The sequence below is a fragment of the Coregonus lavaretus genome (assembly GCF_964263955.1).
Source record: "Coregonus lavaretus genome assembly, chromosome: 15".
Classification (NCBI taxonomy): domain Eukaryota; kingdom Metazoa; phylum Chordata; class Actinopteri; order Salmoniformes; family Salmonidae; genus Coregonus; species Coregonus lavaretus.
The window spans coordinates 25,610,568-25,627,097 of NC_140002.1; the positions used below are offsets into that span (position 1 = coordinate 25,610,568).

A 16,530-nucleotide genomic window follows, 5' to 3' on the forward strand; every position below is an offset into this window, starting at 1 on the left:
ACAGACGGATGGTCTGACATTCTCCTGTAGAATTCTCTGATACAGAGCAGAATTCATGGTTCCTTCTATTAAGGCAAGTCGTCCAGGTCCTGAGGCAGCAAAGCATCCCCAAACCATCACCACCATGCTTGACCTTTGGTATGATGTTCTTACTGTGGAATGCAGAGTTTGGTTTACGCCAGGCATTACTGGAACCATGTCGTCCAAAAAGTTATACTTTTGAATCATCTGTCCATAGAACGTTCTTCCAAGAGTATTGATGATCATCCAGGTGCTTTTTGGCAAACTTGAGTCAACTTTTTGGACGAGATGGGTCCCATTATGCCTGGCGAAAACCAAACACTGCATTCCACAGTAAGAACATCATACCAAAAGGTCAAGCATGGTGGTGTTGGTGTGATGGTTTGGGGATGCTTTGCTGCCTCAGGACCTGGACGACTTGCCTTAATAGAAGGAACCATGAATTCTGCTCTGTATCAGAGAATTCTACAGGAGAATGTCAGACCATACGTCTGTGAGCTGAAGCTGAAGCGCAGCTGGGTCATGCAGCAAGACAATGATCCAAAACACACAATCAAGTCTACATGAAAATTGCTAAAAAGCAACAAATTGGAAGTTTTGGAATGGCCTAGTCAAAATCCAGACCTAATCCCAATTGAGATGTTGTGGCAGGACTTGAAACGAGCAGTTCATGCTTGAAAACCCACACGTCACTGAGTTAAAGCAGTTCTGCATGGAAGAGTGGGCCAAAATTCCTCCACAGCGACGTGAGAGACTGATCAACAACTACAGGAAGCATTTGGTTGGAGTCATTGCAGCTAAAGGTGGCACAACCAGTTATTGAGTGTAAGGGGGCAATTACTTTTTCACACAGGGGAATTGGGTGTTGCATAACTTTGTTTATGAAATAAATATGTAATTGTTGTGTTATTTGTTCACTTATGTTCCCTTTATCTAATATTAGGTTTTGGTTGAAGATCTGATAACATTCAATATCACAAATATGCAAAAGTAGAGAAAATTAGAAAGGGGGCAAATACTTTTTCATAGCACTGTATGTGAGAATGCTGTTCATTGACTACAGCTCAGCGCTCAACACCATTGTCCCCTCCAAGCTCATTACCAAGCCTAGGACCCTGGGACTAAACACCTCCCTCTGCAACTGGATCCTGGACTTCCTGAAGGGCTGACCCCATGTGGTGAGGGTAGGCAACATCCCAGTTGTTTTATTTAACCAGGCAAGTAAGTTAAGAACAAATTCTTATTTACAATGACGGCTTACCAAAAGGCAAAAGGCCTCCTGCAGGGACGAGGGATAAAAAAATTAAATATAGGACAAAACACACATCACGACAAGAGAGACACCACAACACTACATAAAGAGAGACCTAAGACAACACAGCATGTTAGCAACACCACATGACAACAACATGGTAGCAACACAACATGGTAGCAGCACAAAACATGGTACAAACATTACTGGGCACAGACAACAGCAAGAAGGTAGAGACAACAATACATCACGCGAAGCAGCCACAACTGTCAGTAAGAGTGTCCATGATTGAGTCTTTGAATGAAGAGTTGGATATAAAACTGTCCAGTTTGACTGTTTTTTGCAGCTCGTTCCAGTCGCTAGCTGCAGCGAACTGAAAAGAGGAGCGACCCAATGATGTGTGTGCTATGGGGACCTTTAACAGAATGTGACTGGCAGAACGGGTGTTGTATGTGGAGGATGAGGGCTGCAGTAGGTATCTCAGATAGGTGGGAGTGAGGCCTAAGAGGGTTTAATAAATAAGCATCAACCAGTGGGTCTTGTGACGGGTATACAGAGATAACCAGTTTACAGAGGAGTATAGAGTGTAGTGATGTGTCCTATAAGGAGCATTGGTGGCTAATCTGATGGTCGAATGGTGAAGAACATCTAGCCGCTCGAGAGCACCCTTACCTGCCGATCTATAAATTACATCTAGCATGGGAGGATTGGTCATCTGAATCAGGGTTAGTTTGGCAGCTGGGGTGAAAGAGGAGCGATTACGATAGAGAAAACAAAGTCTAGAGTTATCAAAGCTGCAGGCAAAGATTATGTGCTGAGAGAAGGACAGAGTACCGTCTAGCCATACTGCCAAGTACTTGTACGTGCCTACCGCAAGCTCTAAACCCTCAGAGGTAGTAATCACACAGGTGGGTTAGAGAGGCATGCTTCTTACCAAACCACATTACCTTTGTTTTGGAGGTGTTCAGAACAAGGTTACGGGCAGAGAAATATTGTTGGACACTAAGAAAGCTTTGTTGTAGAGCGTTTAACACAAAATCTGGGGAGGGGCCAGCTGAGTACAATACTGTATCATCTGCATATAAATGGATGAGAGAACTTCCTACTGCTTGAGCTATGTTGTTGATGTAAATTGAGAAGAGCGTGGGGCCTAGGATCGAGCCTTGGGGTACTCCCTTGGTGACAGGCAGTGGCTGAGACAGCAGATGTTCTGACTTTATACACTGCACTCTGAGAGGTAGTTAGCAAACCAGGCCAAAGACCCCTCAAAGACACCAATACTCCTTAGCCGGCCCACAAGAACGAAATGGTCTACTGTATCAAAAGCTTTGGCCAAGTCAATAAAAATAGCAGCACAACATTGCTTAGAATCAAGGGCAATGGTGACATCATTTAGGACCTTTAAGGTTGCAGTGACACATCCATAACCTGAGCGGAAACAAGATTGCATACCAGAGAGAATACTATAGACATCAAAAAACATACAACTCTATGCACAAGGACTACTTTTAACAATTTCCTCAGAAAATGTGCAGACGTGGTTTGTGCTGTTGATGCCGTCATTCTGTTACCAAACGTTGCATCTGCACTGTTCATCAAATAAATGTGTTTTTGCCAAATTTTCTGTGGAAATTGTTAAAGATGCACTATGCAGATATCACTCCACCATTTCCTGGCTGCTAAAATTCTAATACTTAGCCCAATTTCAGTTTGTGACTAAACAAGCAAGTATAGTGTAGAGAATCATTGTACAATCTAAACCGCTGTAACATACACTACTGGTCAAAAGTTTTAGAACACCTACTCATTCAAGGGTTTTATTTCTACAATATAGAAAATAGTTAAAATAAAATAAAAAACCTAGAATGAGTAGGTGTTCTAAAACTTTTGACCGGTAGTGTATATTTTCCATAACCAAAAATATTGTATTTTCAGCTGTTTGAAGCTGGTGTACAAAACCAAAAGTAAAAGACGCAAGAACTCAACTTAAACACGGGAAGCATAGGAATAGCGCACATAGAACAGATCTACCGCTTCATAGACTTGCTTTCAATGAGATCTACAACTCATATTGTTATGTGAATTTTGACGGGTCGCCCCCAAAAGTTACATAGTGCCTTAAAAGTCGTCCTTTTGCAGAGAGTTGTATGGTTTGTTTAACTTTGCAATCATTGGTTTCTGTTGCATTTGGCATACATTTTAAAGTAAAAAATCTGAGTCTTAGCATCACTCAGTTACCAAGGAATTGCCCTTAAGTATACTAACATATTCCATAGGCACACAAACATTACAACCGAGTTAGAGCTGGCTGTGTTGTGAGCAGACAGGCAGAGCAGGATGGGCCTCGACAGGCCCTGCATTTCTGAGGGAGACGTGGAAAAAATACAGTATGTCTCATGAACATGATATAAAAGGAATCTCCAGCAACGTAACAAACAGGTTTGTTCACTCTTCCAAAGGAACACTGTTGTGAGAAGTACAGCTGCCATGTTGTTCAGTTTACCCCAGTTCTAATAGCATTAGGCTAACCAAAACAGAATGCCTTGTCAGTTGTTTGGTAGATAGTGTAGAAATATAGGTGTTGTCGTTAGTTTGTTTGTACTGTATTTATTAGGGATCCCCATCAGCTGTTGCCAAGGCAACAGCTACTCTTCCTGGGGTCCAAATGCATTAAGGCAATTACATCACACACACAAAAACAGCATATCATATACCCTAACATTATTGCACCACTACATACAGTGCAGTCGGAAAGTATTCAGACCATTCACTTTTTCCACAGTTATGTTACAACCTTATTATAAAATTGATGAAATACATTTTTCCCACATCAATCTACACACAATACCCCATAATCGAAATTGAGCTCAGGCGCATCCTGTTTCCATTGATCATCCTTGAGACGTTTCTAGAACTTGATTGATTGGAGTCCACCTGTGGTAAATTCAATTGATTGGATGTGATTTGGAAAGGCACACACCTGTCTATAGAAGGTCCCACAGTTGACAGTGCATGTCAGAGCAAAAACCAAGCCATGAGGTAAAAGGAATTGTCCGTAGAGCTCCGAGACAGGATTGCGTTGAGGCACAGATCTGGGGAAGGGTACAAAATAAATATTCTGCAGCATTGAAGGTCCCCGAGAACACCAGGTTTGGAACCACCAAGACTCCTCCTAAAGCTGGCCGCCCGGCCAAACTGAGCAATCAGGGGAGAAGGGCCTTGGTCAGGGAGGTGACCAAGAACCCGATGGTCACTCTGACAGAGCTCCAGAGGTCCTCTGGGAGAACCTTCCAGAAGGACAACCATCTCTGCAGCACTCCAAAAAGCAGGCCTTTATGGTAGAGTGGCCAGACGGAAGGACTCAGACCAAGAGAAACAAGATTCTCTGGTCTGATGAAACCAAGATTCAACTATTTGCCCTGAATGCCAAGCATCACATCTGGAGGAAACCTGGCACCATCCCTACGGGGAAGCATGGTGGTGGCAACATCATGCTGTGGGGGTGTTTTTCAGCGGCAGGGACTGGTAGATTAGTCAGGATCGAGGCAAAGATGAACGGAGCAAAGTACAGAGAGATCCTTGATGAACACCTGCTCCAGAGCACTCGGGGCCTCAGACTGGGGCGAAGGTTCACCTTCCAACAGGACAACGACCCTAAGCACACAGCCAAGACAGGAGTGCCTTTGGAACAATTCTCTGAATGTCCTTGAGTGGCTCAGCTAGAGCCCGGACTTGAACCCGATTGTACATCTCTGGAGAGACCTGACAATAGCTGTGCAACGACCTCTCCCCATCCAACCTGACAGAGCTTGAGAGGATCTGCAGAGAAGAATGGGAGAAACTCCCCAAAAACAGGTGTGCCAAGCTTGTAGCATCATACCCAAGAAGACTCAAGGCTGTAATTGCTGCTTCAACAAAGTACTGAGTAAAAGGTCTGAATACTTATGTAAAATGTGATCTTTTCATTTTTTATTTAATACATTTGCACGTTTTTCTAAAAACCTGTGTTTGCCTTGTCATTATGGGTATTGTGTGTAGAGGGGAAAAAAATATTTAATCAATTTTAGAATAATGCTGTAACGTAACAACATTTGGATAAAGTCAAGGGGTCTGAACACTTTCCGAATGCACTGTAAGTGCCTTTGAACGTGGTATGGTAGTTGGTTACAGGCACACCGGTTTGAGTGTGTCAAGAAATGCTGGGTTATTCAAGCTCTACAGTTTCCTGTGTGAATCAAGAATGGTCCATCACCCAAAGGACATCCAGCCAACGTGACACAACTGTTGGAAACATTGGAGTCATCCCTGTGGAACACTCATCATCTTGTTGTCCATGCCCCAACGAAATGAGGCTGTTCTGAGGGCGTTCCTAATGTTTTGTACACTCAGGCTGCAGTACACATTTGCAAACACTATCATCTCTAACTGGCCACCTTTATGCCTCCTTTTGGGAGCCCACTCAGTCTTTCACTCAGTGTACACAAAGACAGGCCTTGTGAGGTAACCTGCTCTCAGAATGACTCATTTGCAACAGTTTCTTTTAGCACAGTTTCCTGCTGAGCCCTCCCAGCAACACAACTGACTCCATCAACAGCTTATTGAAGGCAAAGGTCTGCATCTCGCTAACTGACATTCATTCAGACCCGTTTACCACCAACTGACATACCACAGAGTATATTGGAATTCATGGCCCTTCATGACCTTCAAATATTTGCACCTGCAAGTTAACGTTTTCTTTGTGAAACATAAAGGACATGCTGATGCATAGCTGCGGGAACATGTTTGGGGGTGGGAGTGCTGCGATTTTGTTTGACGGGAGGGGGGACCACATAAAAAATTCCCATATGCGGGACATCATGATGACTTTGCGGGATAGTGTAGCATACATGGTTAAAAACATTAGGCAGAACCCCCCTGTTGAGTTTTGGCCACGAGATAATGAGGTGGTGTTTTTGGTGTAAGAGTAACGTTATACTATGCTATTATATTTGGTTATGTAGAATACTAATGAATCATTATGTGATCTTCCAAGACATTGATTCAGCTATAATCTAACTTTACTAAATGAGCACCATTGTGAGAAGTGGTGGAGTTACACTCCGGACCACTGCACCAAAGTGCACCTACCCAACTCTTTTTGCCTCCGCAAAATCTGGTGATGCAGAGACGAGAGACCACTTGTGGCCTTTTTATAAAAATCTGGGAATATTTGGCTTGATCTCAGGGAATGTAAAACAGTTAGGAAGGGAAACTGTTAAAAACGGGATTGTGTGAAGTAGAAGCAAATATGTTGAATGAGAAACTAATATGCACGGAGAGCCTCAAATGTTTGCCGAAATTACCTTCCATCTTTCAGTCTAATACTGCCATTTACTTACTTGTGTAGACCTTCATCAGAACAACACATTTCACTGCACCTATCTGGTGACAATAAAACATGTATATTTTTTAAACACGCTTTGTCAGTAGTTAGACCTACTGTCCTCTTCAAGTTTAGCTGGAGCAAAGATTATGGATATACTGACAAGATCCATGTCTCTCCTCCTTAACAATGTAGCCCTCGCTACAGAGGGCTAGATTGCTCCGATAATACAGGACTAGTAAAGGCCCAGTGCACTACTTTTGTAAAATGTTCTAACAAAATTGTTTTTGCCCACGCTACAGACAGCTACAGTGGCTTGCGAAAGTATTCACCACCCTTGGCATTTTTTCTATTTTGTTGCCTTACAACCTGGAATTAAATTTGATTTTTTAGGGGGTTTGTATCATTAGGGGGCTTCACTGTGGGGATGGTGTTCTCGGGGTGATGAGAGGTGTTGGGTTTGCGCCAGACATAGCGTTTTCCTTGATGGCCAAAAAGCTCAATTTTAGTCTCATCTGACCAGAGTACCTTCTTCCATATGTTTGGGGAGTCTCCCACATGCCTGTTTGCTTATTTTTTTCTTTAAGCAATGGCTTTTTTCTGGCCACTCTTCCGTAAAGCCTAGCACTGTGGAGTGTACGGCTTAAAGTGGTCCTATGGACAGATACTCCAATCTCCGCTGTGGAGCTTTGCAGCTCCTTCAGGGTTATCTTTGGCGTCTTTGTTGCCCCTCTGATTAATGCCCTCCTTGCCTGGGCTGTGAGTTTTGGTGGGCAGCCCTCTCTTGGCAGGTTTGTTGTGGTGCCATATTCTTTCCATTTTTTAATAATGGATTTAAATGGTGCTCCGTGGGACGTTCAACGTTTCTGATATATATATACAGTGGGGAAAAAAAGTATTTAGTCAGCCACCAATTGTGCAAGTTCTCCCACTTAAAAAGATGAGAGAGGCCTGTAATTTTCATCATAGGTACATGTCAACTATGGAAAATAAGTATTTGGTCAATAACAAATGTTTCTCAATACTTTGTTATATACCCTTTGTTGGCAATGACACAGGTCAAACGTTTTCTGTAAGTCTTCACAAGGTTTTCACACACTGTTGCTGGTATTTTGGCCCATTCCTCCATGCAGATCTCCTCTAGAGCAGTGATGTTTTGGGGCTGTCGCTGGGCAACAACTCCCTCCAAAGATTTTCTATGGGGTTGAGATCTGGAGACTGGCTAGGCCACTCCAGGACCTTGAAATGCTTCTTACGAAGCCACTCCTTCGTTGCCCGGGCGGTGTGTTTGGGATCATTGTCATGCTGAAAGACCCAGCCACGTTTCATCTTCAATGCCCTTGCTGATGGAAGGAGGTTTTCACTCAAAATATCACGATACATGGCCCCATTCATTCTTTCCTTTACACGGATCAGTCGTCCTGGTCCCTTTGCAGAAAAACAGCCCCAAAGCATGATGTTTCCACCCCCATGCTTCACAGTAGGTATGGTGTTCTTTGGATGCAACTCAGCATTCTTTGTCCTCCAAACACGACGAGTTGAGTTTTTACCAAAAAGTTCTATTTTGGTTTCATCTGACCATATGACATTCTCCCAATCCTCTTCTGGATCATCCAAATGCACTCTAGCAAACTTCAGACGGGCCTGTACATTTACTGGCTTAAGCAGGGGGACACGTCTTGCACTGCAGGATTTGAGTCCCTGGCGGCGTAGTGTGTTACTGATGGTAGGCTTTGTTACTTTGGTCCCAGCTCTCTGCAGGTCATTCACTAGGTCCCCCTGTGTGGTTCTGGGATTTTTGCTCACCGTTCTTGTGATCATTTTGACCCCACGCGGTGAGATCTTGCATGGAGCCCCAGATCGAGGGAGATTATCAGTGGTCTTGTATGTCTTCCATTTCCTAATAATTGCTCCCACAGTTGATTTCTTCAAACCAAGCTGCTTACCTATTGCAGATTCAGTCTTCCCAGCCTGGTGCAGGTCTACAATTTTGTTTCTGGTGTCCTTTGACAGCTCTTTGGTCTTGGCCATAGTGGAGTTTGGAGTGTGACTGTTTGAGGTTGTGGACAGGTGTCTTTTATACTGATAACAAGTTCAAACAGGTGCCATTAATACAGGTAACGAGTGGAGGACAGAGGAGCCTCTTAAAGAAGAAGTTACAGGTCTGTGAGAGCCAGAAATCTTGCTTGTTTGTAGGTGACCAAATACTTATTTTCCACCATAATTTGCAAATAAATTCATAAAAAATCCTACAATGTGATTTTCTGGATTTTTTTTCTTCTCAATTTGTCTGTCATAGTTGACGTGTACCTATGATGAAAATTACAGGCCTCTCATCTTTTTAAGTGGGAGAACTTGCACAATTGGTGGCTGACTAAATACTTTTTTTCCCCACTGTGTATATATATATATATATATACACACACACAGGGGTGCACATAACTGGTACGCAGGTACGCAAGCACGACAAAAATCAGGAAAGCGTAATGCCACTTGTGTTACTACGCGCCTTTGCGTACTTGACCGATCTTCTCATCTAACCTTACACATGACATGTTGCTTGTCAACTACTGTCAGGGATGTCCAAAAAGCAACAGACATGATGCAGCTTTTTTGGCGTTTCGCCACCTACAAAGAAACGCCAACTGGAGCCAGAGCCGAAGAAAATACTTTTTTCGGAAAAGTGGCTCCAAGATGTGCAGTGGCTTGAAGCTAACGATGAGCGCACTGAAATGTGGTGCAAGATTTGCCGCTCAAATCCACATCTAGCAGACAAAACGGGTGCATTTTATAAAGGCTCAAAGAATTTCAACCATCCTTTATTTGACAAACATGAAAAGAGCAAGGAGCACACGAATGTGGCGCAAGCCATTGCTAAGCTAGCCGAGAAGAAATGTCCAGTCGCCCACTTGCCAGATGGCGAGACAAGCTGAATGAAGAACAGCGGCAAGCTCTGTTTAATATTTATCTCCTCGCCTTCCATAAAGCTAAACACGCACGTCCCATGTCTTCCTATTCTGAGGATGTTCCTTTACTGAAGCGGCTAGGAGTAAATGTCGGAGGTGCATATCATTCAGGTGAAGGGGGCACACGGATCATGCAGAGCATCGCTCACACCATCATCGGGGAGTTACGAGCCAAGTTGCAGTCTGCTGAATTTTGGGGGCTGCTTTTTGATGGATCTGAGGACATCACAAAAACTGAGCAGGAAATCATTTCGTCGTCGTCCAGCAACGGAGAGTTTACTTTGGACTTTATTGGACTGATTGAATTGGGTGCTGACCGAACCGCGCAGGCCATAACAGACGGACTTGTGAGACTTTTCCAGGACACAGGCTTGGATGACTGGACAACAAAGTTGGTCGCTGTGTGCACAGACGGGGCTGCTGTCAATCTACAACGGCGTTGTGCCAAAACTCTGGCAACTTGCTGCAGTTGGAGACTCCCTTGTGCACATTCTGTGCACCGCACACACACTGGAGAATAGCGCGAAATCAGCTGATCGCAACGTTCCTTACTGTGAGACATTTAATCGCTCTGTGGTCAAGCTGCTGCAGTTTTATTTACAAAAAGGTGGAGCAAAAAAAACTGCTGCACTGAATAAGCTATGTGAAGAAAATGGGATCTCCTTTGTGAAACTGGGTAAGTTTCATAATATCAGATGGTCTGCATGGAGGCATGGAACACTGTTAAAAATATCAAAACTATTGCCAGCCATTAAAATGCAACTGGTTACGAGTGATAACAGTGACTTGCAGCATATCTGCACAGAGCGTTTTCAGTGCTTTCTGTCAAACATGCTTGACATTTGCAACATTTTGAAGACCACATCCATTAGGTTTCAGAAGGAAAAGCTGACCATTGAACTCATGGTGGCCATTGGACAGTTCACACTTCTGCTTGATGGTGAAAGCCACAGGGCACACACTGTTTCCAATGCTGATGCTGACAGAGACAAGACACACTTACTCAGGGGGTTAATTGAAGAGTTTGAAATCAGATATGACTCCCTCAAGTCATGTGATCATTTCTTACTATTTGATCCTTCAACATGGCCTCAGTAAATGCAAGACCTCCACAGTTTTGGAAACACAACAGTTTGCAGCATTCTCAAGAAATATGAGGCCACCTTGCAACTTGACAAAGATACCACTGTGACAGAATGGATGCCCTTAAAGCAGGCAGGAAAACGCTTGGGAGCCTTTTCTGTGTATGACTTGGTCCAAATAGTAAATACAAGTAACCCAGATGCTTACTCCAAAATCAACAAGGTGGTTAAGCTGTCTCTTACACTGCCTTTAAGCAGTGCAGCTTGGGAGAGGGGATTCTCACATCTCAACATAATAAAAACCAAGTACATATCTCGTCTGTCACATGCTCGTCTCTCAGCCCTGATGCACATTCACCTGTCAAAGCAGACCACAGAGACATTTGACCCAAAGCCTGCTGCTAGACAGCTAATCGGAGGCTCAACCAAGGACAGGGAGGTGCATCTGCAGCATCTTCATCATCTACCATGCAGGAAGCTGAAGCAGAGGACAGTGGGGGGGACACTGAAGAGGACAGTGGTGGCGGCACTGAGGAGGACAGTGAGGAAGACTGCACTTATTAAGACCACGCTACATATGGGATGAGTACCAGACACCATCTGCTGGTACTCACCTGAGTAACTCACTGAAAAAGTTATGTGCACCCCTGTATATATATATATATATATATATATATATATATATATATATATATATATATATATATATATATATATATATATCCCAACCCTGATTTGTACTTCTCCACAACTTTGTCCCTGACCTGTTTGGAGAGCTCCTTGGCCTTCATGGTGCCGCTTGCTTGGTGGTGCCCCTTGCTTAGTGGTATTGCAGACTCTGGGGCCTTTCAGAACAGGTGTATATATACTGAGATCATGTGACAGTTCATGTGACACTTACATTGCACACAGGTGGACTTTATTTAACTAATTATGTGACTTCTGAAGGTAATTGGTTGCACCAGATCTTATTTAGGGGCTTCATAGCAAAGGGGGTGAATACATATGCAAGCACCACTTTTCCAGTCTTTACTTTTAAGATTAAGTTATTTTTTTCATTTCACTTCACCAATTTGGACTATTGTGTATGTCCATTACTTGAAATCCAAATAAAATCAATTTCAATTACAGGTTGTAATGCAACAAAATAGGAAAAATGCCAAGGGGGATGAATACTTTTGCAAGGCACTGTATATCAGTTATTACAATTCCCTCAGCACCCCTACTTCCAGCAGCTATGTGTCTGAGTGCCAGACTAGATTGTGTCACAGGCATTTAGATTGTCATCGCTATGGCACTAGGTAATTAGAGTGAGGAGAAAGCTCTGCTCTCTCCACTGTCCCTAATGAACCACTCATCCATTTCAAGTTCCACTCCTACGGTATTTCCCTCAATACATGTGCATCATAGAACTATATAGATACAGACGACAGCAGAGTGATGTGTCACAAAATGAGTGACAAATGTTTCCAGAACCTTTTCCTTCCTCACACCTAGTCATGTGTGAACTGCCAAGTCATTCATTAATTGTCTGACAAAACCAGAGCAAAGTGCAATGAAAGCCAAACAACCTGAGTAAATATTGCCAAAAACTTCGATGTTGAATATGGTTTTACCTGCTATTGTGGAACCTGATGGAAAGGTATTGAACACCTTTTCCAAACATTTCACAGCCACAATCTCTTTCCCTTAATGTTGCTGCCATACAGCGCAATACATGGACAGCAATCTCTCATCATTGTCTTATTGTTGCCAACGCCATAAAACAATGACTTCACAAATAGCTCTTTCCGGGTTTACATGTATGAAAAAGGGCTGTGTAAACCTCAATTTATGTGGCCAAGCAATTAGATATGCTACCTGAAGAGGAGTCTTCATGGTCGGAGCTCAAGTAGCCATCGCTGCGTCTGTCTGGAGTGCTGCGCCCGGATCCACCCGTATGGGATGCCCTGAAGGGCGCAGGGATGCAGGACGGAGACAACCTCCCATCATCACTGGAGTCGAAGTCCCTGCTGTGGCGGAACGGGCGCAGGGAGTCCCGGTGGGGGTTCGACCTCTGGCTGTCTCTGGCGGTCGTTTCGGGGGTCACCATGTTGCTCTTGAGGAAATTCTCATTGAGCTCCGCATCCTCGTATTCGTGGTCACTAGCCTCTCTGCTGTTGCTGTCGGTCACGGAATTCACTTTCCCTATGCGGCCGATGCAGTTTCCATCCGCTTGAGAGAGCCCTGGTGAGATCGTATTCACTTGTTTCTGGAAGCTGGGCTTGCGCGGTGGCGCGGGGGGTATAGGTTTACCTGCCCTACTACTGATCCTGATCGGCGGCTCTGGTTTGGTGCCTTTGCTGCCTGGCGTCTGCAGTTTCTTGCTTCCACTACCAGAAACCTTCATACTTTCCCTCTCTAGCTTTTCGTTTGTCCTCCGCGATTTGCTTTCCGTTTCTGTCTTTGATAATAAAGGTTCAACATTCAAGTTTTCGTCTTTACCGTCTTCCCACGTCACCTTGTCATAACTTTTCTTCTGTCGAGCGATGGTGGTCTGGAGGTATATCACCTTGAATTTCTCCTCCGACAGCGCCTGCTGCAGCGTTTTGAGATTCGATTTACATTTCTCCAGCTTGGTCTCGACATCTTCCACCGAGGGTAAATCCATTTTAGGTGCTTCTCCGTCAGGAAATTCATTCTTCCAATGTTTTTCGAATTCATCTTGATCCCACATTGTAATGGTACCCACTTGTTACCTCTCCCACGCACGCATTCGATGGAACGGTGTTGCTTTACCCAAATAAAAACGTTTGGCTTCCGGTATTCAGATACGTTGTGACGTAAACCAATTAAATGCAACAGTCAAAGTGATGTTGGGGCGTTCATTTTTCGAATGAGGGGATTCGATCTGGCTCGAGTTACCCTGGTGGAAGGCGTTTACAGCGGGTAAAATGTGATTGCATTCGTTTTGGAACCCGGCTGCCTCCCGGCGTGATCCAGGTGCCCGGTTCAAAGCCCACGACGAAGTCGGCTCAAAACAAAAGTGACGAAGCCTAAGCCACTTTAAGCACGTATAGTAATGAGTAGGATTCGTTGTTTTCCAGCTATGTTTTTCAATGACTGTATGGTGTTTTCATATGCAAAAGTTATTGCTTTTGATAAAAACGCGTTACCTGCCTTCCCAATGAAAATTATTTAGAAAATTCTAACATTTATTTTATTGAAAATATTTGTTATATGTTTCTGGATGATGCACCATGCTGCCTTGTTGACAACGTGACTGAGCAGAGCAGAAGCTTACTGTTCGATTTGAGAAGGGGGCTCCTTCCTCACCGCTTTTGCCCGTTCATGTCACAGGCAATAGAATGATACACCGCAGCTCAGGTTAATAGAACTCCCTCATGGACTGTAGCAGATTGTTCACCTGCGGCTTTACCTGACTTACAAAAAAAAAGATTAGGAAAATCAGCCTTTGAACATTCCATGAGGGAGTTCTATTAACCTGAGCCGCATGTTAATGTGAATTTATAATCTTACATAATTATAATATTTAGAATAGGACCTATGACTTGATAGATTATATTTTATCAGTAGCCTAATCCAAGACATTAATGAATAATGTCCTGATTTGTCTGCTTCAGAGAGTGTATAATAACCTCTTATGGAAACATTTAGATTGGTTGTTGTGTTAATCATACATGTCGCCAGTCCATATAATAGAGGCATGTCTCCATTTCAGTTTTGAGGCAGTCTGTTTTAAGGCATATCCATTGCCCATCCTGCTGTCAACACCATTAGGAGGCCCAGTACACATTTGATATGTGTATCATGATGTCCAGGCCGAGCTGTATTGGCTGCAAGGACAGCTATGACAGAATGGGAATGAACTATGTGTCTACTGATACACATGCTCATGCAGTCCATTGGGGTAGGTTGCTTTCAATCTATAGGCCTAGAGATAGTGTTCTCGAGTCTACTGCTGTAGGCTAGTACACCGTTTATTATTATCATACGATAGAAATTAGTTTAATGAAAATATACAGTTATACTCTACTGTAAAACATGGAGGAAGCTGTTGTTTGTTGTATTTTTATGACTATCCAGTCCTTTTTGTCTGATTGGTGGATGGAGATGTTTGACATTATACAGAGGAAGAGGCTCTGAGTGTGGGATGTTTATCAGACAAGTCAGTATCAGGACTACAGTGCCTTGCAAAAGTATTCATCCCCCTTGGCGTTTTTCCTATTTTGTTGCATTACAACCTGTAATTTAAATTGATTTTATTTGGATTTCAAGTAATGGACATACACAAAATAGTCCAAATTGGTGAAGTGAAATGAAAAAAACTACTTGTTAAAAAAAATTCGAAAAAAATAATTACGGAAAAGTGGTGTGTGCATATGTATTCACCCCCTTTGCTAAGAAGCCCCTAAATAAGATCTGGTGCAACCAATTACCTTCAGAAGTCACATAATTAGTTAAATAAAGTCCACCTGTGTGCAATCTAAGTGTCACATGATCTGTCTCATGATCTCAGTATATAATACACCTGTTCTGAAAGGCCCCAGAGTCTGCAACACCACTAAGCAAGGGGAACCACCAAGTAAGCGGCACCATGAAGACCAAGGAGCTCTCCAAACAGGTCAGGGACAAAGTTGTGGAGAAGTACAGATCAGGGTTGGGTTATAAAAAAACATCCCACGGAGCACCATTAAATCCATTATTAAAACATGGAAAGAATACGGCACCACAACAAACCTGCCAAGAGAGGGCCGCCCACCAAAACTCACGGACCAGGCAAGGAGGGCATTAATCAGAGAGGCAACAAAAATACCAAAGATAACCCTGAAGGAGCTGCAAAGCTCCACAGCGGAGATTGGAGTATCTGTCCATAGGACCACTTGAAGCCGAACACTCCACAGAGCTGGGCTTTACGGAAGAGTGGCCAGAAAAAAAGCCATTGCTTTTAATAAGCAAACACGTTTGCTGTTCGCCAAAAGGCATGTGGGAGACTCCCCAAACATATGGAAGAAGGTACTCTGGTCAGATGAGACTAAAATTGAGCTTTTTGGCCATCAAGGAAAACACTTTCTCTGGCGCAAACCCAACACCTCTCATCACCCCGAGAACACCATCCCCACAGTGTAGCATGGTGGTGGCAGCATCATGCTGTGGGGATGTTTTTCATCGGCAGGGACTGGGAAACTGGTCAGAATTGAAGGAATGATGGATGGCGCTAAATACAAGGAAATTCTTGAGGGAAACCTGTTTCAATCTTCCAGAGATTTGAGACTGGGACGGAGGTTCACCTTCCAGCAGGACAATGACCCTAAGCATACTGCTAAAGCAACACTCGAGTGGTTTAAGGCGAAACATTTAAATGTCTTGGAATGGCCTAGTCAAAGCCCAGACCTCAATCCAATTGAGAATCTGTGGTATGACTTAAAGATTGCTGTTCACCAGCGGAACCCATCCAACTTGAAGGAGCTGGAGCAGTTTTGCCTTGAAGAATGGGCAGAAATCCCAGTGGCTAGATGTGCCAAGCTTATAGAGACATACCCCAAGAGACTTGCAGCTGTAATTGCTGCAAAAGGTGGCTCTACAAAGTATTGACTTTGGGGGGTGAATAGTTATACACACTCAAGTTCAGTTTTTTTGTCTTATTTCTTATTGGTTTCACAATAAAAATTATTTTGCATCTTCAAAGTGGTAGGCATGTTGTGTAAATCAAATGATACAAACCCCCAAAAAATCCATTTTAATTCCAGGTTGTAAGGCAACAAAATAGGAAAAATGCCAAGGGGGGTGAATACTTTCGCAAGCCACTGTAGGAGGAAACAGCCAGCACAGCAGCAGGCATCACTG

The 16,530-nt window shown here is 43.5% G+C and overlaps 1 protein-coding gene across 2 annotated transcripts in view; it reads right to left on the reverse strand.

Annotated features, from left to right (window-relative positions):
- Positions 1 to 13,440, reverse strand: part of LOC311142373 (active breakpoint cluster region-related protein-like) — a 239,152-nt gene extending 225,712 nt beyond the window's left edge. For both annotated transcript variants that reach the window (XM_084178019.1, XM_084178018.1), the window contains exon 1: positions 12,544 to 13,440. In XM_084178019.1, coding sequence (XP_084034145.1) covers positions 12,544 to 13,399 — 856 coding nt within the window. In that variant the 5' untranslated portion in view covers positions 13,400 to 13,440. The remainder of the gene's footprint in view (positions 1 to 12,543) is intronic.
- Between the last annotated feature and the right edge of the window lie 3,090 nt (positions 13,441 to 16,530).